Here is a 25,800-nt window from a genome sequence, read left to right as displayed (position 1 = left end):
ATGTTTGACACGCTTAAAGCGTCGGCCTGTCGCTACTCACAGTCATATTGTCCATAGGTTTAATGCTGGCAACATCATTATTTGTACTAGTCTCTCTCTCTCTCTCTCTGTCTCTCTCTGTCTCTCTCTCTCTCTCTCTCTGTCTCTCTCTGTCTCTCTCTCTCTCTCTGTCTCTCTCTCTCTCTCTCTCTCTCTCTCTCTCTCTCTCTCTCTCTCTCTCTCTCTCTCTCTCTCTCTCTCTCTGTCTCTCTCTCTCGCTCTTTGATTGACCGTAAAGTTTGTACTCAACGCGCAGCTGGAATTATAAACAAAATCAGCAGTTAAGAGATTGAATAGAGAGCAACGGCATTTCTATTTTCCCCGTGGCAGCATATAAATGATATTGTAGTAGCAAAGTGAAAGTTAAAACACTCACATACACACACGCGCGCACACACACACATCTTAAGGCAGTGGAAAATGGGAAATGTTAACCCTTTAAAACCTCAACATCACTTTTTTTGTGCTGTGTTAAGATGCCTTTCACAGATATTTCAATTGTTGAACATTTGAGCAAATTGGTGCGATTTCTTTCAAAAACATGGGAAATAGGCAATTAACAAGTGATAAAAAATGTTCCACAAATTGCAAGAAATTAGTAGATTTAGAAAACTATTATTAAAAAGCTAGGGAGGAATGTCCAGGGAGAAAAAAAGCTAAGGAAAAACTATATTTATACTCATCATAACTCCAAATTTTAAATTATGATACAGGATTATTGAGGTTTTTAAGCACTTTTCCAAGACTTGTTTGCCTTGTTTGTTTGTTTTTACTTTTAAAAAAATTAAAACTAATTTTAACATAACGTCTCCATTGCTCATTTCCTTTTCCAATGTTTTTGAAAGAAATCAAGCCAATTCCCTCAGGTTTCAAAGGGTTAAATGACCACATCAAACAGCCTGCTTCACCACCACATGTTACAGCGTGATTACTGCACCCCCTGTTGGATCTTTAGGATAGTGTTCGAGGAGCTGTCCAAGGTGCTGAAATGTTTCAAATCAGTGGATAGTGCTCATGGCTGCTAAAGTGACCACGGTATACAGTACGTTGGATAATACCATTGGAGGTGTCCATTATCAGAAACTAATTCCTCTTAATGGACACCTCGTCGGGCATTACTCATTACTTAACTTAGGACCAAATCTTTAAAAGTAAACAGTTATTTGGAACAGACAGAGGAAAGTTGTTTTTTTTTCACTCACAGAGCTTATATGGCTCTTGTTTTTTTTTTTTCAAAGCTATTAAAGTGTTAATAGAACTGATGAGTTTAACTTTGTGGAAGACACTTAAACTTTCCTATCATATGTTTGTTCCTAATAACTGCTATAAAATACAGCAAATAATATGTTATTTTAGATTTAGTTTCTTTAAACTCTTTAATTTCTGCTTATTTTTCTTTTGCATAACCCTGCTGTATTACTATTGTACCGTCTACACCAGTTGTGTGTTAATACATATTAGTAGTTTTCTTTTTATTCAAGCAGCATTTTCAGGCAAGCCATACACAAATATGGGTATGACTAACACTGTAATCATCATAGATAAAGTATCATTTCCGTGGTGATTATATACTGTAAATGGCTTCCCCCTTCCACTATGGCATTATGTAAGCGTGGGAGTTGCATGGAAACTGTGGTGTTCAGCATTAATTTGACCCTGGCGGTTCTGTAGGCAGTTCAGGTAAAAACAGGACTGCTTATCATATAGGAGCCGTTAAAAGTTTAACTTAAGAGGGAATGTTTAAAAGTAAATTGAATACAATTTCATGTGTTTTTCTGAGAGTGCGAAGTTACATTTCTAGTGTTCAGATTTGCTTTATAATCAATTTAATTGATTTAAGCCTTAGGAACAGTTATTTTGAACAGACAGGAGAAAGTTGCTTTTTCACTCATAGAGCTAACATGGCTCTCCTTTGGCTGTTGAAAACTAATAAGAGTGTTAAGACTTAACATGAGAAACTAAAACTTTCCTATGATAAATTTGACATTACCGATCTCTAAAAAACAAAAACAAATACTTGACATATCAATAGAATAAGTTACACAAAGGAAGTTATTGCAAAACCTCATATAGTGTCCATCCAATTCTTTAAAAAGAACTACTGTTGTAATCTTCTTGAAGGAAGGTATTTAAGATAACCAGCAACATGAATAACAGATCTGACTTCCTGTTTTTATTGATACCAGCAATCATTACAGGCTTTACGTCCTTCACAAGTTATGAATAAATGTCTCGTTTAGTTTTGATTTGTGTTTTGTTTCTCTCCACTCCTCTGTGTGTGATTGTGCTGACATGGTGAGCCCACAGGGTGGAGTGAGAGAACCAGGTAGGCTACATTTAAATATTGTGCATTCATCTCAGGACCGACTGCGGCGCAGGGCTCAACGCTCCCGGGTGACGTCAGCGTTAAATCGAACACAGAGGCCGTTCCAAATACACCAGTGTGCTGCTGATAGTTTTTTTTTTTTTAGACCCTATCACCCTCTCAGAGAGTTAAGGGATATCCCAGGGAAATCTGCAATGTGCTAAAGACATCAGCAGAGTTATCACAGAGGGAGGTCAGGAATTGAACACAGTGTCACTTTCTCAGGAAAAAATGTTCTTTACAGTGAAGTCAAAGAGCAGAGAAAAGAGTGTATAAATCATCAGATCAGTATAATCTATACACAAAGAGAGCAGCCTGTACAATAATGTGATTTCCAGAACAATGCACCGAACATCTATACAGCCACATAGCCCTGAATCTTGATGACATAATAGAAATAGATATTGTGTGTGTGTGTGTGTGTGTGTGTGTGTTTCAGTGTGTGGGCAAGGCCTTGTTCACATTTTTCTTTTAGCACTCGAGATGCATGACGTTCTTTTCCCTCACAGTCGGTCTAACTCCACACTTTGACTCCTGTCTGTGATCACATAAGAACACTGAGAGGACTTTTCAAGCCCACAATAGTTTCCATGGATATTGCTTCTAAAAAAGAGAACTCTGTCCTTGATTGCAGCAGTGGATGTAGTTTAATAAGTGACCCTGGCATTGACTGTACACTGAAAAAGATTGTAATGGTGAGTAACAGATTTGTGAAAGGCCACCTCTTCAAAAATCACACAAGGGTGGTTCCACACACATTCCAACCACACAGTTTCTCCACGTACACTCTCTTGATACTTGCTCCTTAGGTGTGATCTAAAACACTTTGGTAAATAGGACCAGTAACGTATCATCTAATCAACAGTCTGCCAAGTTCCAAGTGGCTTAGAGGAACAAGAAAAGGGTTTAGAGGCTTCTAAATTTGAAGATATCAAGAAACCAAGAAAGAAAAGGTTTGTTAAACTTTGTCAGAATTTTTTATTAAAGGTCTAGAGTGTAGGCTTTTGTGGCATGTAGCAGTGAAGTTGCAAAAGTTTAGATTTCTCCTGTTTGCCAAATGTGGGGGAGAGCTACAAAATAAACCCTGACTGGCCCTGTCTAGAGCCAGTGTTTGGTTTGTTTGTTCTGGGCTAATCTAGAAACAACATCGCGGACTCCATGCAAGAGGACCTGCTCCATAGATAGATATCAATTATTCTGGGTTCAGAACTTTGAATCGGCCCATTCCACTGAGTTCAAGTTTAATCATTCTTTTCTGGAATACTGTAATGAAATGGTAGTTTCGTGGTTAAAATCATAGACTATATGTAAAGATGAACAAAGCATCTCCACTTACTTCAACTGTACAAAAATTAAGCCAAAATATTCTGCATACAGCTGTTGCCATCTTGTGCTGGTGACGTCATGTGGAGCCAGAGTTGAGTTCCCACCCAAACACCTGTCCAACCAATGGCTAGCAGTGCCATTAATTGCAAACAAAACTGATTGTTACACACACTCAGGTTAGACCTGGTATTAACATGCATCTCAGGTCACAACCGGATAGCACTTAATATAGATGTAAATGGCCACCAACTCACATGTTGGATCTGATCGCTCAAATCACTTGCCAAGATGGCTTGCGCAATTGACCACATATCTTTTGTAGTATAAACGCTAACACCGTCCTGACGCATCTCTGACAAGGACTACGTCATTATTGCCAGATCTTCAACTTTTGTTTGTTTTTTTTTTTTTTTGCAAATTTTATGTCGAGTGTTACATGTCCGTCCATCATTTTGTGGACTGTGAAAGGAGATGTGTAACAGTTCTCGTAACAGCGAGATATCCAGCTAGACTAACACAACTGCTAACATGTGTAGCAAACGTGCTGCAGAGCAGCTAGCAAAAGTGAGAACAAAATAATTGTGCATGGGGCAGTAGACAAAATCTACACACAAGTACTTAGCTGGAGACGCCTGATAAGCACGGGTATGAACGGCAACATGTCTAGCTGTCCACTTGAGTTCGGATCACTGAAAAGCATGCTAATACCAGGTCCAAACAGGCTTACATAGCGGTCAATCCAGACATCAGGTCCCCTTTTTATAACATCACATACGTATGTTAAACCAAATTTATCAGAAGAAGAAACACTTGAACAAAATTTAGGGTGATAAGAACTACCTAGAGTGATTGAAACCATCTTAGGGAAAATTTTGACATTACTTGACACATCACTTTGAGTTTTTAGTTTGGCCCATTTGTGTCTCATTCATTAACATGGAGAGGTGGGCTTTGTGACCTGTACTGCAGCCATCCACCGGCGGGCGATCAAGATGTTTTGGCTTTATTTTTGGAACACTGTCGTCTTTTTTTTATACAGTTTCTGGTTTGCATATAAAACAACCAATGAGCGCTGCCTGCAGACACGATTAGCCAATCAGCGCCATGGGTGAGACTGCTGACCGAAGACTACTTTCAAGCTATTGTCAAGCAGTGCACTGGAACCAATGAGGAGTTATAACAACAAGACAAACATCGCAATTAAGGCTGTTCTAAATCTATGACTTCTCAATATCCCCCAACATCATAGCATGTTTCTCTTTGGTCCTTTTCACTCTCCAAATTGGGTATGTTGGCATGGCTGCACATCTGTGTAGACTTTACATGACACCATATTCAGGCAGATGTGTCAGTCTGCTGTGATTGTTTAGGGAAAATTGAATCCCCCTTCCCCACAGAAATCTGCTAGAATGTATGATATAAAACAGAAGATGTGAACAGAGTGTAATGTGTTGACAATTCTGATATCAGGCAAGCTATAAATGTCTCATTCTAAGGTTAAAAAAACAGCAATTCTTTATTATTTATTATATACCATTTCTGACAAAAGATGCCATAAAATCCTACACACAAGACATTTAAGTTTATATTCAGTAGTCATTTCGTTTTGGAAATAAGGTGTTTGATGAGAAAATAATGGAAAGTTATTTTTTCCTCCGTTTTATCGGCTGTAGTCATTGAATGGAATTTCTTAGCCAAGCAATTTCTGCTTTGACTTGACAGAAAAAATGCACAGAAACCTTTTCATTTCTCAGTCCACCGAGCTCTGACATGTATAAGAACAGCAGGAGGGAAATCAAGTCGTGTTACTGCCTCTCAGTGGGTTCACAAAAACACAATTTTCACAGAAATGCCATTGAAAGGCTTTTTTTTATATAACCCTCCTGTATACAGTACCATTAAACCCATTAGATTATAGTGATGTGCCTTTATGCAGTTACGTAGATTTCTTTTGTCTCAAGCAGCATTTTCAGGCGAGCCATACATAAAGATGATGATTATAGATTCAGTATAATTTCCATAGTGATTATATACTGTAAATGGCTTCCCCCTTCCACTACAGCATTATGTAAGTGTGGGAGTCGCATGGAAACCTGAACTGTGGTGTTCCAGTGTTGAGTATAGCATTAACATCCTACATGTAGTACTGCATTGTGCGTGTGTGTGTGTGTGTGTGTGCGAGAGAGAGAACCCCAAAAGAGCCAGAGTGTTTCCATGACAACATCTGCAGGGGGTGGCAGATCCCTAACAAATAGTCCACTTTCCAGCGGCATTCTGGTCACCGTATCTATAAGATGACTGCTTCTGTCACGGGTGCTTGTGTACATGAAGGCAGGTGCCCCATGCTACTACTACTACGTGTGTCACATGCCGTGACACATGCACAGTGTTTTCTCAAATTCACAGAGAATACAAAGAAGAACTGTGACTCGGAGAGCAAGCTGCTAGTGCTGGCATTATTCACCACTGGCTGCTACAGCAGCTCGCTGAGCCTGTGAGTGCCAGAAATGGTGCTAAGCCTAATACACTGTGGGTTGAGCCAGATGTGCCATACTTAACATTTTCTCCTCTTTTCTGTTGCTTTTCTGCCATTTTTGAGTCTTGTTATTATGATTGGTTGAGAAAAATGCATATTATTAGCAATTTACCTTTACATAAGAGATAAAGAAATGAAAGCCAGATTCAGAGTGAGAGAAAGGTGTATACGCCTTAATGTGTCTGTATGTCATTGATTTTAGATTAGCTCAGTTGTTGTTTTACATGTTCCAATAGCAGCTTCTACTAAAAAGTAGGAAAGTACACTAATGATTTAATATTACGTATTGTTAACTCTCCACAAATACATTTTAAATAAGTCTGTAACTACTTTTTTCCAAATATGCAAATTCATATTAATCCATTGATCCGTCCACAGATGGACTGTACATACTCTTTATAGAAATGTGAATTACAACACAGTTTTGTTGGTATTCCTAACCTTAAAAAAGTACTTCACTGCTGCAAAGATGGTGTTTTTATTAAACTGGGCTGTACATGGAGTAGAAAGACACAAATATGGCAGACGGCTGCTAACAAACTTGATCTCATTGAATCTTAAAATAGAGTTAAATAGAAAGGTAAAATATTTTTCTGAAAACTTTTAAGGCAAGAAATAACAGAACCTTTGATCCTATTTTATTGTTGTTGCGTACTTTTACTGTTCGATCTGAGTTTTTTTTTGGCCTCAGTTTTTACAATACAGAAAACAGAATGATGCCCACTTCCTTTTCACAGATTGTATGACAGTCAAACAGTGCACTGAAGTATTTTTTCTGAAAAATGTTTTATGTGAACACAGGAAATACAATAACAGAGTTTTGGTTTTTATTTGATCACCACAGCCTAGTTTTACCATTTGATTAGAGTTTGGTCTTAGTGTAAGAGAAAGTGAGACAGAGAGGCATCTCTCCTTGATCCTCTTCTATACGCTTTGTGTCCGTGGTGACAGCAGAAGTACAATCTGTAGTTCAAACAGCCCCAGAGCCAGCAAAGGAGATAAGCAGAGAGATATGGGTGATCGTAAGATGGAGGGAAATTTACCATACTTGATTTACACATAGTCCCCACACTAATATGTTACAAAGCAGGTTGAAAAATCTCTCTAAAATCTCTGAAGTAGAGAAATCTCAACCTTGACAGTGATGTTAACGGAACAAGCAGAACAGACAATGTCATTTGAAGAGTGTCCTGACTCTGCTTGATTGATGCTCAAATATGACTTTAAAGTAGGAATGATGTGTTTCTGCCCTAAAGTCTGTTTTGAGTGCAGCTCATTCAAGCATCCATCAACATGGTCTTCCTCATCTCTAATTTGCGTGTCCTTTAGCTACATTCAGTGAAGCCCACACTGTATTAGTAGGTACAGAGAATAACATTTTATTGTGATTTCATCAACTGGCATGTGTAACTACTGTCACAATTCTACTAAAATAATCAAAACAGTGGGTTGCCAACCTAAATTGGGTAGGAAAAAAAATGTGGCTCACTCTTTCACAACAAATCTCTACAACCTCCAGCACTCAGCAGCTTTGACACTGAAATAGTCCAACTAAAGTGCAAACACAACTGGGAATCTCCCGAGGCTCTGAGACTGCCGAGGCTCTACTGACGAGGAAAACACCCAAGGTGAGAATTATAGTATTCACACCTACACAGAACCTGATATATCTGATTTCTCTCAGCTGGAATATCTGATTTCACCTGTTCTTACTAGAAAATACTGTAATTTCATACCGGACATTGTCAGTTAAGAAGTGAAGTGAAATAGAGAGGACTGTCAGTTAGCTAAAATGCATCTCAAGCTAAGTCGATCTTAAGAACGTCAGGGAAAATTTAACACAATTTCCATATACCCCATAAGTTACACAGGGATTATTTTCCTCCTAGTGAAGTAAACAAAACAATGTTACACCCAAAAGCTGGACACCATGAGGTGGAGCCTTTCCTCACCTCAGCTGCAAGTGCAACAGTGGCACACAAAGATTCCTCTGCAGGCAAAATGTAATGTTTCACATCTGATAATCCTGCTTCTGTCTCTTGCAAAACCACCCAACTGTATGAATTTAACATGCCAGAATGGAGTCATCATTAACAGTGATGACTTGAAGCAAAGCTTTATACGTGAAGTATGGTGCACACGTTACACCTTCAACACACTTCAAAAGCCAAAGAAATCAATTAACCCAGGAGGAACGCACGTGTTTTTCTCCCTTTGGTAGCTGCAGACATGCTTAGAGACAGTTATTAAATGGTTAATTTAAGCTCTCGGGGATAATTATCTGCACCACCCTCGAATTGGGATGAGAACATCTACACCGTAATCATGAAAGCCAAACAGATGATCTTCTTCCTGTGACAAGCGAAGAATGTCTCACAGCAGCTACTGGTCTAATTCTATACAGCCATCACCTCACTTCCTCTATCACAGTCTGGTTCTGCTGTGCCTCCTCCCACACTAAAGACAACAGCAGTGTGCTGTCCACAGCACTGAGACAATCCTCTGCCAGCTGTCCTCCATCTGAGACTTATACATGTGTGATGTGGAAAAAATGTGGACGAGACTGCCAGCTCCATCTCCAACCTTTACTAAAATCTGTCTATTGTGAACCAGAACCACCCACAAGTTAAACAGCTTTCTCAGCCGAAGCAGCCCCCATGTGCTTCTCCACTGCTTCTAACATCGGCACATGCTACCACAATGGCTGCCTCTGCTGTGTAATATAATGCATATTCACTGTAAACACAAAATACTTCAGTTCTTATTTTATTTGTATTGTGTACAGCTGACTTGATATATTGGGAAGTACATGTCTTTCCCCACTAAGGATTTTCCTACAAATAGAATTCAAATATTTGATAGATGATAGAATTTCAAATGCTATTCTGTTTTTTACTTTTACTTCTTTCATCTATGTTTGAATATTTTAATCATAGCACCACTTTATTGATTAGATGATGGCTGATGTGTAACCATGTGCTGCTTTGACTTGCTGTTTGCAATAACTGCACTTCACCCAGTCAAGACACAGTACAGATGCCTGGTGACACTTTCTGTAATGCCCATGTCTATAATCCATTATAAACTTACTTGTATAACGTGTTATAATCAGCTTATTGCACGTTATCATTACAGTTAAAAGCACTCATAAATATTCAGTGTTTTACAATAATAATAATAACACATTTGAAAGAATTTTATAATTACTTATAAGGTCAAATATCACAATACTCAGTAACTGATTGTCACTCAGTGACATTTATTTTGCAAGTATTGTAGTATATTTTAATTCTCACAGTTGTATTACATTATAGTCATGTTATAATAGTATTGAAAGGCCTTGCAATTTCTGCAGCAACGTCTGTCACTCATTGAAATAATCTGATAGCAGTAGATGGTGGTTAGATTATCAGTTTAATTTCCTTTGGCTTGGGGGCGTCATTTTAGCTCAGTCTATAACAAGACATAAAATTTGCTTTGTGGAATTGTGTCCTTATGTTTTTTTTAAGCATGACCACAGCCAGGTCTTGGGTGACTTTGTAGGCAGTACATTGTGAATCATTACATAATATTTGCCCAGGGGTGCTCAGCCCTAATTTTAGGCTTTAATATACATCCGTGATACCTCATACATTAGGGCAATACAGTCTGAGTGGATATAGTGTGGATGCAGATGTGACCGTGAGCCTGCCATCGGGCCGCTAATTTCAGCCGGCATTCTTCTTTCCTCTGCATTCTGCCAGTTACCCTTTCTAATCCCCTTCACTACAGGAAAAAACAACAACCTCAGAATTAACAACTGACTAGGCAAATGGCAATCTTTTGACAAAGATTTGGATCGAGCAATAAGGCATGTCCGCTTTGGCCTTTCAGTGAATCCTTGTGAAGATCTGCAGTCAATCAAATAATTTGTGAATGCACCTCAGACAAGACTTCGTCTCACAGGACTCTAATGCTCGATTTTGATCCGTTTTGTGACACAGCCAGTTGGACTTGATTTGCCACATCTTTTAACTCTGGCAGCTGCATGCGCCTCTGACAGTGACTTCACTAATGTACCAATCTTCCATTTCACACGTGCTTCTGTGATATTGTCATATTTTGTGGCTGCCACATTTAGCCAGCAAATCGTGCGGGCTTTTAACGGGTCCAGTGAGCTCCTCCAGAGCTAAAGTTTAGTCATGCTTAACCTCAAGGGCGGCAATTATCAAATTATATTTGTCTCTTTTATCACCAAAGTTGAATCACACAATGACACACGACGGTTAATGTATTTTGTGGCATTTCCTTTTGTTAGGCAATTTTAATGACTCATCCGCCACCCTACATGCAAATGTTCTACCAGAACAAGTTCACCTCTGACACTATTTTTGCAAGAGCACTGTTGCTTTAGTGTGGGCTTAGTGCCTCCCAAGATGACTGTGATTGGTTTAAATAAACAAAAACAAGTCATAGCAGAAATATAGTTGGTGATTCCAGACTGTTTTCTAGCGCTGACACTGCGCACACAGGTCTGGATATGCAAGACTAGGGCAATACTTCTTAACCAAGTAGCATACAAATCCAGTGCCATTTACATTACTTAAAGATCAATGGTCAATATGATAACAGTGACTTTCGTCCATGTTGTCCCTTTTCAGTAATTTTGCTTTCAATTTTCTCCTCTGCTGTGGTGTTCACTGACATAAACTCTGCAGTATTCATTGGATTGCTTCATTAATGAATGCAACACAGCCAAAAATATTTGGTCAGTGAAGCGTTGTGTGCCGGAGAAGAGTTTTGTGACAAGTTTTAATTACAATGGACTTCCATCGAAGCTCTCACTGGTCTGCACCTCGCTGCATGTGGCCTCTCAAATTTAGAAATCGCCTCACCCTTTTAACAGAGTAAAAGTATTTTTTTTGGAGCTGCCTCTGTTGAAATGCAACAAAGAGGCTCAGACCACCACTGATTTGGCTCATTGTGTGTAGCGAGCACAGCAGGGCGGCAGTCTGGTCAGCCATGGCTCCATTTCTAGCCAAGATGATAAAAACAGAGCCACCATGTGCCAGCAGGTAGAGATGACTGGCGGTATCTACGCTCCAGTCGCCCACCACTCCCATCTAAAAGCCTTGTGTTACTAGTAGTTTACACACGTTGACTGTTAACATCACATTCTGTTGCCAGCAAAATTGAGTGCCAGTGTGTGTGACATTGGAGGTTTTCAAACTGGAGGAAACATCGCTGACAAACGGAAGAAGAGGACTGCACTGGACCCAACTAGCAGTACCTTACACACAGTACCTTACACACAGTACCTGCACACAGTAATTAACAGCTTACCATAATTACCCAGTTTGCTAACTAGTAAGGCAGTGTTTGGTTAAATATAGGCTGTTATTAGAGTTGCAGAAAAAAAGCCACACAGTAAAAGGCATTGCTTCTTTTTAAACCGGTAACTTGCTGGAATCACTGCCTTTGAAATTAGTGTTAAACAATTTAACACACCTTGACATTACATCACAATTTATGACCATACATAAGAACTGCATTAGATCTGATAAGAAATTGTTATGGTTTTCATGAATTCATTACAATGTAGACACCATCTTATGGGCTTATCAGGTATAGCATGTAGCAATGGGTGAAAAGGAACAGATGTTTTTGAACAACTCTTTTTGTCTGGTATGTATCAGGTCAGCCTGTCAAACACCGGATGCTCACAGCTCCCTGACTTTTCCCACTCACTGTTATCATAGGGTACTGCTCAGTGCTCACGCTTCTACTTTGGTGTGTTAACGAGAAGCAATTGAATCAACATCGAGGCGAGACCTCCGCCAACCAAGGCCAATGGTGCATTCATTTGCTCCTCAGATGGTTGTTCTCCTGACTTTGGTGTGTTCATGAGCTTTAAGTTGTAATGTGGAACAGCATGGACACTACAAAAATGTGTTTTACTTCACTGCTCAGAGCAACATGTTGATAATGAAGAGTAAAGGACACAGATTAGGTGAGCCATGCAGTGATGATTCCGACACCACATCTGTGTTTTCCACAGAATTACAATCTATGTGTTGCGGTAGCTGTAGTAGTAGCTCAGCAGACTTCCCGTTTCTTTTAATCTTGTGTGTGTGTGTGTGTGTGTGTGTGTGTGTGTGTGTGTGTGAACTTTTTTTTATAATTCTGTGTCCCGTCTTATCTCTAAATTTGGACAGTTTTGGCTGTGAATGCAGTGCAGGCCGAAGTCATGAGTTCTTTTTTCCTTTTGCAGCAAGTAGAGTAGATAATTGATATGTTGATCCAGTCAGAGGAACAGCTGCTGCCAAAGTGAGTAAATGCAAACTTTTAGGCTCAGTTCAAGTATCGGTTAAGCTTCACTTTCACCATCTGCGCTCCAAGAGACTAGCTGTTGAACTTGCATGTATTATAACAGTGTCATAGAGAAACAGGCACCATATTTTGCAAAAAGTATCAAAACTCAAAAGTTTCAATATGTTTACAAGTATCAGCCCAAAAGACCTGATAATGTGAGACTCTGTCCGCCCATCTCTGGCAGTAAATGATGGACTTGATATGACGCAGCCCCTTTTAGCTAATTGGTGATAGGGCAGGACAAGAGAAAACAATGGGTGAATAAAGCACAAATTAAATTTATTTTCTAGTATATTTTTGCGATACCATCATTTTGACCAGTCCAGCAAGAATATTAAAAAGTCATGTTGTCTTTAAATCACTTTGAGGCTAAACTGCTGATGCTCAGCTATAAAATCAGGGTGTTACGTAAACATCAGATGAATTGTGTAGGAAATACAGCCCTTTATATTGTACACACTGTCCTCCAGATTTAGGGGACCAAATACAATCGGACAAATTTAACTAGACTCATCATATATAGTTGAAATTTCTTTACAGCTAATGACTGGTTGAAGGTCTCAGCAGGCACCTGGTATCTTCCCTGGTAATGCTCTGACAGGCCTTTATTGTTGCTATTTTCCCCTCCTGCTTATATTGGAGGGTTTTTTTGCCTTCAGTATGATTCTCTGCAAATTCAACATGGTTAAATTTTAGGTCAGGTGACTGATTTAGCCAGTCAAGGAACATTTCACTATTTGGCCCAATTCTGATGCACTCATTTGGATCTGAGAAATCCAAATGTTTCTACTTCCACATTCATCCTGCTGCCACCATCAGCATAGAAAGGATCGAGTGAGATGACTTTAAGGCTGCCATATACACTCAGCCCATGTCAACTCCAACGTGTTTGACAAATGAAGTGGTCTGCCTATTACTATAGCCTGTTTTTTCACACTGTGATCTGTCTGTCACTCTGGCACAGGTCGATCTTTGTCTCATCTGTCCATAACACTTTGATCCAGAGCACTTGATGCTGTAACTGTAACCTGGCCTTTCTGGGGTTTGCATCTTGTGGTGAACCTGGGTGCAGTCTTGCCTTGATGGTTGTCTCTGACACATGACACATCCTGAAGTGTCTCCTTGATCTGATGGACAGCTGTAGCGTTTTTTTTCTTTAAACTTCAAGTTGTTTCTCTGTCATTTACTTTACTGGTCTTCCCATCCAGCAGGTTGTTCACAGTTGCTGTTTTCAAAAGTTTGTTATTGCTTTTTAGAGGTTCCTTGTGGAGTTTTAGGCCTCCATGTGCGCTATGGAGCTGTGTTTCTATGAGTACGGCAACACATTTGGAATATTGTAGTGTTGTAAGTGTTGTCTTTACCAGCATTACAGTAAAGTGATGTAATTTTCTGACCTTATCAGACTGTTCCAGCTGCTCTATTATTTGCCTTTACTCACTTAGTCATTATATCCCCATTACTGATATTTATCAAACATCTCATCATGTAAATATTATGTAAAAGCACCAATAGTTAATCCCACAATATCATCGCTAGGGCTGCCCCTTGAATGTAAGACACTTGAATCATCAGTTGGAGACCCTCAGTTGACTGTGACTGCCTCAGGTCGAGCAGATGTTTTTTTTTTCCTGTGCATTATACTTCTGGGAATGTCTTGGTGCCCAGATTTTGCTGCAGAGTGGGTGCTCTTGCAGCTGTGGACATGCAGACAGCGGCACAGAGGGAGAGAGACCGCACCATAAAATAAAGCAGTAGTGAATTTACAGCTAACAGCAATTTAACAGGAAACAGTCTCTAGCGTTTGTTGATATCTAGTGTCAGCATTGATCAGCAGTGATCCGACTTTAGTGGCGTTAGCTTGTTTATTATATGATATGAAAGATGCTGTCACACTGAACTGAGAAGAGCCTGTTCAGACATAAAAACTTTGTATGGAAAACAGATCCTCAATGTAAATATCACAACTCAAATCAACTCCACATCTTTTTTTTCATCGATTATACTCAAATTTGGGGACATTTGCTACATGCTTAGTCCGATATGCCCTTCAAATAAAGCCCAGAGGCAGGACTTTGATACCACTTATTCTTTCATTTTAAAATTCAACATACTGGTGCACAGAGACAAAACAACAAAAAATTTGTCAATGTCCTATGAATTATTGATCGTGTTTTTTACTCCAATCATGAGGTCAATAAAAAACAATGATTCTCTTTTGTCAGAGCCACTTACAATATAAAACATATTGCACAATGAACTGCGAGCTGCTGAAACCGAAAGCTTATGTTTGTCTTCACATTTTGCAATAACAGCTCTAACACAGATAATAACCAGCTCTGTCACGCGCACTCACACTCACACTCACACTCACACACACGCACACACCATACAGTGGTTTCTGGCTGTGGAACTGCATTAAGTGGCATCTTTATGCCATAACACTCAACTAGCCCAGCACAAGCTTGTCTTCTCAGCTAATTAAGGCTGGAGGAGCCCTGGACTTCTCTTGGCTGCTCAGTGTTTTCATTTTCACAACACACACAACTGCATATATTCACACTATATACTGTTATCAACATAATGATACCTAAACTACCCCAGATGTGTGACAAAAACTAATTCTCTCATTTTAACCCTAATATTAATTCTAGCCTTTAACCCTAAAAATGACCTCTTTCGAAATGACGTCTTTTTTTTTCTTTCAATTGGAGGAGTGTCCTTATCTGAGATGTGTGTCCTAGTGTCCTCACAAGAATAAAGATGCACAAAAATATGCATTATATTCAAATTAGACATCCAAACTTAGAATAATACCATTGCATACATGAATATATGATACTTTAATCAACAAGTCTGTGAGAGTTTTACTCCTACTGTGTGTCTAAACATGCACACTGGCACATACACACCCACATGTGCCAGGCCACGTTCATACGTAATACCCAAGTGCATGTATAAAACCTACCCGGAGCATACGTACAAGGAGAGCATGAAAAAATTCCTCATACGCATATTTCTGATAAATCTACAGTGGAAGAGATTGCGAGCGTGTTCGATGCAATATGCACAGATGTGGATGCAGACCTCCCCAAAGCCTGCCAGAACGCCTAGCAGACTTTCAAGCTAACATGCAAAACAGAGGCAGCAACAGAGAGAGATGGAAGGAGAAGAACGACACAAACGGAGAGGTGAATTTACCTACCACACACGGGCAGAGGGAAGGGAGCTTAGTGCGGCCCTTCATGAGCGAGAGACAGAGGAAAAACAGCCTCCCAGACACCCGCAGTAGAGGAGGAGAGGGATGGGGAGAAAGAGAGAGAGAGATGGGAGGCTGGGGAAGGGTAAGGGGAAATAAAAAACAGGGAGGGGGAGAGAGGGAAGGGGAAGGGGGGGTGTCGTAGCAGACGAGGAGAGAGAGTTTTCCTGGAAGCCAGAGTTGTTGGTGTTGGATATATCTTGATGTTAAAGGCAGGGGTCTGAATAGAGAGGACTGGCAGCCTGCTCCAGCCGTGACTCATAAAATATGTTTGTCACTGCCAGTGAGTGAGGGAGGGGAGAGGAGACGTAGAGACGGCGAGTAAACCTCATGTATTATTTTATTTTTCTGCTCTTTTTATGAAACAAACGCACCAGTCAGCTTTCATCCATGCGGCTCTTTTATTCTCTCTTTGACACACCATCACACACACATATACGTTACGAAACACACATCAAGTAAAGGCTAAATATCATGAGGATGATTTAAATGAGGGCAATTTTGACACAGATATCTCTGTTATGCAACCATTATGTAATTACATATTTATCCCTTTGCGGCTGGTGTTTTAACGGCAGCCTATATGGCTGCAAATATAAATTATCAGCCGTGTTTATGACGGCTGCGCCCGTTGGTGCAGATTCCAAAAACTTCCATCCAACAGTGACACGATTAATTGGTCGATTAATTGATGCCCATTTTGATCATCAATGAGGTGCTTGTCATCTGCAAACATTCGCTGGTTCCAGCTTCACACATGCAAGGTTTTTGCCTTATCTCCCAACTAAATATCCCAAATTAAAGGCCTTGGTTATACAAAACTGTACAAAAAAAATGTTTTAATTACAACAATGATTTGGGCTCCAACCTGTGCAAAGAATTTTATCATTACTTCGTTATGTTCTATGTTTTCCTAACTATGACCAAGTGGTTTTTGTGCCACACTAACAAAGTTCTAACGTATCCATGGTTTGCGGAAACATACAGTGTCAATATATATTGGCAACTAGGTTGCCTAGTTATAATTTTAAGTTTGTCCCTGAATTCTTAGCAGATCTGACTCTGCAGATAGACAAGTATAAGAGGAATTTTATCAAAAGAGAGAGAAAAAAAAAAAAAAAGTATTAAATCAGTTGTGCATAATGTACAAAAATGTTGCGGTAAAGCCAACCCGATTTCTTTTAAAGGACTCTGTTTTTAGCTAAGAGTTGTGTGTAAATGTGTATATTGATAAGAGTTATCAGACAGCACTGTTAACAGACACGTCTTAGACTTTATATCTAGAATTAGTAGTTTTGTCTTGGTTGCCCTCTAACACTGGTAATGCTCCGTAAACTAGTTATCTAGTTTTAGCAATATTGAAGTAGAGTATTGTGTGACCTCTGTACTGTATACTGATCAAACATTCTCTAAAGGTTATCACAAATTAGTCATACAGTATTTTTAAAGGTTGTGCCTACTGTACTTTCTCATTTTACCAGTTGACATCAACCTCACACTGTCAATGTAAGGATTAAAGCAACAGGTGTTGTATAGGCAGGATGCAAAATACCATCCACTAGAGTAGCTAGTGGATGGTATTTTGGTAAAATTGCTGGTGAAATTCGCAAATAGCTGGTAGATTTGCCTCACTCACCAGCCAAAAACAATGGTAATCGATTGACATTTACTGGCCATTTGGCCAGTGGACAAAAAAATGTAACTTTACGCCCTGTATATAGGTTTCTTCATGTTGCCATGGAAGAGTATATATACTTCTGCAAAACTGTAAGTTAAGGATATGCAGCTGTATTCTTAATTTTTGCTCATGTGCTAATATTTGCATACATGTATCTTTTCATGGAATTTCAATTTTTTTAAAATGCTAAATATTATGGCAAAAACCATACAAATATTTAAAACTCATGGGAATAGGCTTTATTTTACATCAAAAACAATATTGTTCAGAAACTTTTTAGATTCAGCTTAGATGATAAATGTGTTTTAGAAAGGCACTGAATGAGATGGTAGATGGTAAAGCAAATCATTTTTAAAAAGCTTTGGTAATAATTTTATTTCTGTATCCTTATCACAAAGCCGAATCTACAGCCAGAGCAAAGGTTTGAGACACTGCATTTTCTTGAGCCAAAGGAGTTGAATCGAACCCTCCTGTGTGGTGTATGCTCCTGCAGCAAGACAAAATAGTTCCTGACTGGACTTTGAAAGTCGAATTGAAAATTAAATTAAAGAGAAATTTTAATGCCAAATGTCAAAGACTAACATCAGTGAATATGACAGAAGAAGCTACTAAGGGTTTTTGGGACAAACGTAGCATGCCTTTAGTTCTTTCTGACCCATGTGTTGTGCTCTGTGAGTCGGCGTGAAGTGATAATTTAACAACTTTTTTTTATGTGGGGCCCATGTGTAATAAATAATAACAATTTCCTCATGCCGATTGCTGATTTTGGGCCCACATCCACCCATACCCAGGTAGCCTTAGCATAACCCATGTGAGGCTCGCTTGGGTAAACCCACTCATGTGGGTAATTGGCATGGGGCCATTATATGGACCCCACATACAAATGTTGGCTGGGATGAACACAGAATATGTTATTTTACAAAATGTAAGAGACTGAAATCAGCAATAGCAGCCACAACGTAAGGAAGCTTCAGTGTTCTGTGCGACTGTAAGGGTGAATGTTAAAAATTTTCTAAAATGATCCCAAAATCAAAGCTTCCCTTAAAGTACACTTTACTCTTGCCATTGCCCTCTTTCACTCCACTGAGCCATGCTGTTAGCTTTGAGACACTTGATCAATCTTTACAATAATAACATGCCATTTCTTCACACCGCTAATTTAATCGTTGTGTCAGTATTGTGACACTAAATATAACTCTGCGTCCACTCTGATTCATACAGTATCTTAATTGGCATCATAATGGATGTATTTGTGTGTTGTTCCGGCTCTTGCCCTCTCAGGCCGCGTTTCCCTCCCTCTGCTACATGGCTATATTAAGGGTGAAGCAGAGTTGAGCGCGGGAATAAACAGAGTAAATGCACCATGACCCCATTGGGCTGTTTTACAGTGGACTGCTGTCGGGTGATGGATGGGTTATGACACCTGCGGAGGTTAGGCCCAAAGCCCTCTGGACCTCAGCGACACACTGAGCTGCTGCTTCTGCATCAGCCTCACTGTCTGTGACTAAAGACAACTGGAGCACATCGTGACATTTCCATCTGGAATGAAGCCCGTACTGTTCGAACAGTGTCAAACACTGCGTAACCCGCCGATCCAGCCGCATAAGACCAAACATTAATTTTTCTATTCTCCGCATTCATGAGCATTCTCTGCCGCCGCCTACACAGAGGTCATCCTCCTACCTGCACACTGTGGGCTTCACATCATCAACACCCTTCAATGGCAGGGCTCGCTCTCTCTCTCTCTCTCTCTCTCTCTCTCTCTCTCTCTCTCTCTCTCTCTCTCTCTCTCTATCTCTATCTCTCCCTATCTCTCTTTCCTTTCCTCTCTCCCTCCCTTCCTCCTTTCATCTCTATTCTCTCCATGATGATACCCCTGCCATGTTGTCATGGCAACAATCGGGCCCTGATTGCTTGGTTGCTAGGCAACTGACATCACCTATAAGAGGAACATGAAGATACAAAAAGCCAGAGACAAACAAATCACACAAAAATGTGTGCACTTGTACATTACTGTGTGGAGTGTTGGTCGTGTGTTTGAACTCTCACGGTGTCATTAGCTCATGTTTTTGATTCAAATATTCACCTTTCTGTCAGTGCGAAAGCCACACGTGTAGGCGGCAAGGTGTATCATTACAGCTAGAAAGCATATAATTCAAATATGACTGGTAGTCTGGGCAGTTTTCTACTCTTTGCCAAACAAGAGGTTAAAAACCTCTGAATCCATGACCTGAATTTCAGATGAGAACATTATGAAGGTCTGTGACAAGGGACTGCTCATGAATAACTGATACAGGGTCCAGCAGTTTCACATTAATTAGGAGGAAAAAAACGCAGGGCTTCGACCTCAGTGAATGCAGACCACGTATGGCTTTCTCAGGCTCCTGTTGCACACAAGCATCCGGCTGCTTTGCGTGGACACAAGCAGCTCAAATTTGACAGCATCCCTGAGCCAGATTGCCATGGACTCCTGCGCTGTAGTTTAACAACATGCCACAAGGTGTCATCGTGCGCTGTGTTGAAAATTATGATCACAGCACTGTAAGAAAACCTGATCCTATTTGCAAGGCTAATACAAGAGCTATTCATATCGATGATATCAGCGCTACCATCCTTGTCATTCTTGTTTTCGTCATTTCTCTTCCATCTCCCTCTTTTCTGCACATCCCAATTCCACTCCACACAAACACTATACATTGACAAACACTTGAATTACATAACATGTGCTAATTAGTTGACTTTTTAACTAAAACGCCTGTAGTGGGGACGTACAGTTTTATCACAGCGGCCGAGGTGGTGAGCAGTTGACCCTCTTTGACCTTGGCTCTCAATCTAATGAGAACCACAGGACCTCTTTTAATGATTCTACCCACATCTTTAAACATACACGATATGGATTTAGTTATTTCTCATTTACAGAATTACCACAACAATTTGTTCTTGCATATAACAGTGTCCTCCTCCTAGTAGCCGGCTCATGTTTTGCGATTAGCCTCCTCAGTCAATGTGAGACGACAAAGTCTCCAGCCCAAACAGCCCATGATGGATCTAATCTGTCACCTGTCATATGGACAATTTCAGGACGGACAGCGATGCTGACAGCCAAAACACTGAAATTAAGCAGCAGAGCCTGTAAGCAGAGATTGCTGGTGGACAGCGAGTGGGCTGTTTTATTTTAAATATATATAATTAGGACTAAAAGGAAAGTTTTTTTAATTCATGTTTTTACCAAAGATGCCATAGGCTCTTTTCTGTTTACGATGTACATCAACAAAACGATGCTCAATCAGTGGCACCAAGACATGTTAGAGCTCACACAATGTGCCTTTTCATTTCATATATAGAAAGATCCGCAAAGCCCCTAAAAAGCAATTGAGGTTCAGAGCGGGCCTGTGGCCTCGTCACTTTGTGCTATACTGGTTTATCCATTAATAAAATCTAAACATTCAAGGTGAGATTGAAAAGGAATGATTAAGCATTGCTCATGCTCTGACAGGATGAGACCAGAGAGAAGAGAGGAAAGCAAAAGACAGCACAGATTGCGTTGTGTACATCTGACAAAGACAAGCTCTTAACAGCCTCCTTTCTGGCTGAGGCCTGCAGTGGGGGTGGTGGGCATTATGAAGTAGTTGAGAGACTAAAGGGTGAGCATTACATTGGCAACATATTATCATAGAAAGAGACTTGATGAGCTCAAATATGAAGTCAACTCTACGAGCCGAAGAAGGTGAAACAAGGTGATTCATGCGCATACTAAAAAAAAAAAAGAATCCACTGTTCAGTGATTCAGTGTTCTGACTCATGACCACTTTGATAGAAGTTGCAAATTATCCGATGCTTAATTTCTGCCACACCATTCACAGTCGCAGCTGCTTGAATTCAGCACCGGCAGTAAGAATTAGCATCATACAGCAAGCCTCGGTCTCCTGTTTAATTAAACCTGACAAGATTTTCGAAGACGTGCACTTGCACCGATTCTTTAGCTCGAGCAAGGCTGCAGTTGCAATTCACAGTGCAGAAGCCACTTGTGCTGGAGCGGGATGCTCTGCGGTTGGTGTTGAGTTCTGTCTGATCATGTAGGTGTGTGGTTTTCTTTCTGGAATCGCGGTTGAATGTGTGGGTGAGTGGTGCAATATGTACTTAAAAGACGAAACAAAACCGTAGCTGACCACAGAAATATGCAATATTTCTTCATGGCAGGCTGTCATTTGAGCAGGGATGATGAAGCAATCAGGATGGAGGAAGAAAAAAAGCATCTTTCTGACTGTGTGGAACAACATCTCCACTATCCACTCGATTCTGACATTTTTTTAACCGGACAATAGAGAACCTCTGCGCTGTGCAGTTGTGGCATCAGACTTGCACCGGGGCAAGCCCATGCTTCGCTCGCTGTGTGCCCTGGGAGCAACTTGGCAGGATCAGTGTCTCTGTGGCTGCATACAAAGGCCTCATGGAAGCTCATGCCCTTGAGCAGAGATCATATGAGCTCTCCACTGGATCACTAATCCTAACCCACAGCACACTGTACACTTCATGCCACACACTCGTACAGACACACATCACACGGCACGGTAAATGGACACTTGTTAGGGGGAGAAGGATTGTGGACGAGCTGAATGAATGCCGAGGAGGAGGCGCTGCTTGATTTGTGAGTGGAGGGCTTTAGCTTAACTCCATTTTGGAAACTCTTAGAGTAAGATGCAGCAGCTATAAGCTCCTCATCCTTTATTTGCACACACAAAGATATAAATATTCATATATATTGAACCATGAGAACAGCTGGCAGGTTGAAAATAAATACCAATTTTAATGCTATAAGCCAAACCAGAGGAAGAGATGTCCACGTTGGAGCATGAGGCCATACATGATGCCAATAATATGCACATGGAGCTGCTGACTTTGACTACATCTTGTCAAATGTATAATTTATTTGAAGGAGCACTAACTAGGGAAGCCTAGAAAGTGCAGAGGAGGGGGGCGGGAGAGGAGAGTAGAGAGCAGCAAAGAGGAGAGTAAGCAGAAGAGGGGAAAAGGAGGTAAAATGAGATAAAGGAAAGAGGAGGCAGGAAGTGAGGGATTACAGAGGTGAAGGAGGCAGAGAGGACAAAAAAATGGTGGAACTGGAAATGTGAGAGCAGAGAAATGGAACGAGGGTGACAACAAGGAGAGGAGCGGTAATCAAAAGGAGTGTAAGACAAGCAAAGCAGCAAGAGTTAGCTGAAACATACTGTGTGTCCTCCTTTTCACACTGGAGATACATAATTGATTCTTTATTGCAATCGTTTTTTCCATCAGACATTGTGATAGCTTTAAGAGAAGTCGCTTTTTAAGAGCTTAAATCCCTTTTGCTGTGCACACCATCTTTGTTCTCGCCTCTCAAACATCAAACCGTCCTTCTCTGACTCAGTGCCATACAGGGAGGGAGAGTCAAAGGTATTGTCAGGCTCGCAACCAAATATAAATCCTGTGACGTCTCCTCGAGCTGATATGCCCTAATATTCCAGTTCTTAATGTTATGTAACGACACTTCTGTATGATGCACTGCCATCATATGTTGCTATTTATTATTTATTTTTCTCTGAGATGATAGTGTAGGAAGGAGCAGGAAATTATATAAGTCCAATTCAGCACTCAGTAGACATCAAATATGAATATATTACTTATACCTGGCAGGAATAGAAACTTTGAGTGTTTGTGTCTCTTTTATATATTAGATGAAATTATAACATGTTCAAGGTTGCATTGGAGCAGCTTCCACTCTACATCAGTCTTGATGACTTAACACAAACTCATCAGTATTTTTCAGAGTTAGTCTTTCCTAAAAGCTGGATTTTCCAAGGATTGGTGCTAGGATTTATGTCCATAGGTGCAGATGTAGGTGGGACGCAAGAGACACGTCCCCTTCAATATTTAGAATGTGCATTTTTCCTCTCTCAATAAAAACATAAATGTAGCAGAGGACTTAAGACTTAGAGCAGAGGACTTAAGAATGCAGAAAATTAAGTGTTTGCTCAAAATGTTCTTGTGGTGGACCTCCAGACAGCCGTTCTTATACGTGCCCCCTCAATTTTGATACAAAATCTACACCCTTAATAATGTCTCACATAACATGTCTCTGAGGCTTTGGGAGGCAGAACGCAATCTTACTTCAAATTTTATCCAGGCAAACGTTTGGAACGAAGGTGGGCAATAGGGGTGTAAATGACAAGCTTCCTCATAGAACAATATTAAACTGATACATCTGACAACAATACAGTTTTTGATAACATCATAAAATCTACCATGGTATGAGTTGAGGGATTCAGTTAAGGGGCCTGTGATCAATATGGGACCATATCAGTAAATATTAGGGATGTACAATAATATCTGCATGTCATCGGTATCGGCAGATATTGGCTTTAAAATGACATATTGAAATCGGCCAACGTGCTAATTTCTGCTGATATCACGAAGCGATTTTATTTAATTTTTTTAATTGACAAAGTGAATACGTACAAAACATCAACCTCAAGTCATTTTTCTACTTTGCACAATGAATGATTACATTCACAAAAAAAAGCACTGTATTTTATGTCGACATCTGCTGGTGGGTCATCTCAATAAGAGTATGCATAATATGATATTAATTTTACTACTGAAGTGACTTTATGATCACTAAAATTAGAAGGGGAAAAAAGTAGGTATATAAGTATTGCTTCTTGGCCAAATGGTTTGTTATATATCTGCATATCAGATATCGACAATAAATCCAGTATCATGCATCCCTAGTATATATCCTCATTCTCTTTTTCTTAGCTGCCTTCCATTGTCTGTGTACTGCTAGGCTCTGGCCACTGATGAATTTTTAGGAAGAAGGTGCACTTGGATGAAAATGTTGACGTCGCCATGCCATGGGAATTTCAAAATAAAGGTGAATCTTAAATATGAGAATATGTATCAAAATTTTCACTTTTTAGCCATAATATTGGATGGTTGATCACTGAATCGATATCTCAGTCCAGACAGATGTATCGTTACACCCCTACTGGGCAATATATTGATAATGTATTTATCAGGTTACAAGAATAAATCTATATTAGATTTTGAATACTGCAATATTGTAATTTTCTGAACTTACCAGACTGTTCTAGCTATTCTGCTATTTTCTTTTTCCCACATCATTATATTCACAGCACTGTACTTATTTATTTAAAAAAAAAAAAAAAACAACTCATGGTGTAATTATTTTGTGAAATCCAAATCAATCCTACAATATCATCACATTATAGATATCAAGGATTTGGTCAAAAATATTGTGATATTTTAATTTCTCCATATCACCCAGTTGAAGCTTGTCAGGGGGAGACACGTGTTAAAATGATGCCAGCATTATAAAGGAATATAAATATTTGCATAATTTTACCTTTATTGCTTCAAGGATAACAACATCCTTTTCAAATAATACCAACTTCCTCTTAAGTAAAAAGGGGTCTGTGTTAAGTGCTTGTTATTTTTGCTCACAGAATTGCACTTATTCTGCCTCTGTTTCTATCAAAAGAGTACCATTTATTGCTGTTGCATTGGAAATTCAAGGTTTAGGTAAGTTCCCCATCAAAACAACACAGTGGCTCACTGGGGAAGCCATTGAAGTCTAGGCTGAAGCTTGTATTGCATTGTGTAGTATTGCTTGAGCTGCTATTTGGCCAAGTTAAAGCAGCATTGAGCCCGGTGGTGTTTTAACTCGGTGTGCTGTGTGCAGTGTTATCAGATATTTGTCACTCAGTGGCTTCACTGTGGCTTCACCCACACAGCCAAACTTTGTTGCACAGGCCTGCACGGGGAAGCAACATTGTTCACATAACCTGCTCTACAGTATGTGGGTGTCAGGGAACAGCTCACCCAGGGAGCTGCTCACCCATCATCTGCTACATGATGGCAAGCCACACTCCTCACCTGCAATGCAGCCAGCCTCCATTAAAGTTTAATAACACATTTAAAGGAATACACCAAGTTTTTTTGGGCAAAATCCGACCCATGATCAAGCCAAATTTTGCACATGGGTAAGAGTGAATCTCCAGTTCTCTTGTGCATATCCAGTCAATTCACTTGATAGTGTTGGACAGCTGATTCTGTTTGGTTTGTGTGCTTAAAGTCACATGCAATGACATCACATTGGTTGATCAAAGGCCTACTTTGCCAATCAGTCTGTGTTCCTTCACTCACTTTTTGTGCGTTAACTTTTCCCTTTTATAAACGCACCATCTGTCTCA

General features: G+C 40.0%; 1 protein-coding gene across 2 annotated transcripts in view; it reads right to left on the bottom strand.

Moving 5' to 3' along the window:
- The window catches only part of dlg4a (discs, large homolog 4a (Drosophila)), an 85,201-nt gene that overhangs the window by 57,767 nt on the left and 1,634 nt on the right, over positions 1–25,800 (bottom strand). The window contains exon 1 of one of the 2 annotated variants that reach the window (XM_042499121.2): positions 15,820–16,112. The exons of the other annotated variant lie outside the window; for it this stretch is intronic. Coding sequence (XP_042355055.1) covers positions 15,820–15,861 — 42 coding nt within the window. The 5' untranslated portion in view covers positions 15,862–16,112. Of the gene's footprint in view, positions 1–15,819; positions 16,113–25,800 lie in introns of those variants that run through there. 2 annotated transcript variants of the gene reach the window in all.

The sequence above is a fragment of the Plectropomus leopardus genome, chromosome 15, assembly GCF_026936395.1.
Source record: "Plectropomus leopardus strain MGB_pleo_1.0 chromosome 15, ASM2693639v1, whole genome shotgun sequence".
NCBI lineage: Eukaryota > Metazoa > Chordata > Actinopteri > Perciformes > Serranidae > Plectropomus > Plectropomus leopardus.
Note: the sequence above shows the minus strand (reverse complement) of the source record. Positions and strands in the feature narration are given on the sequence as shown.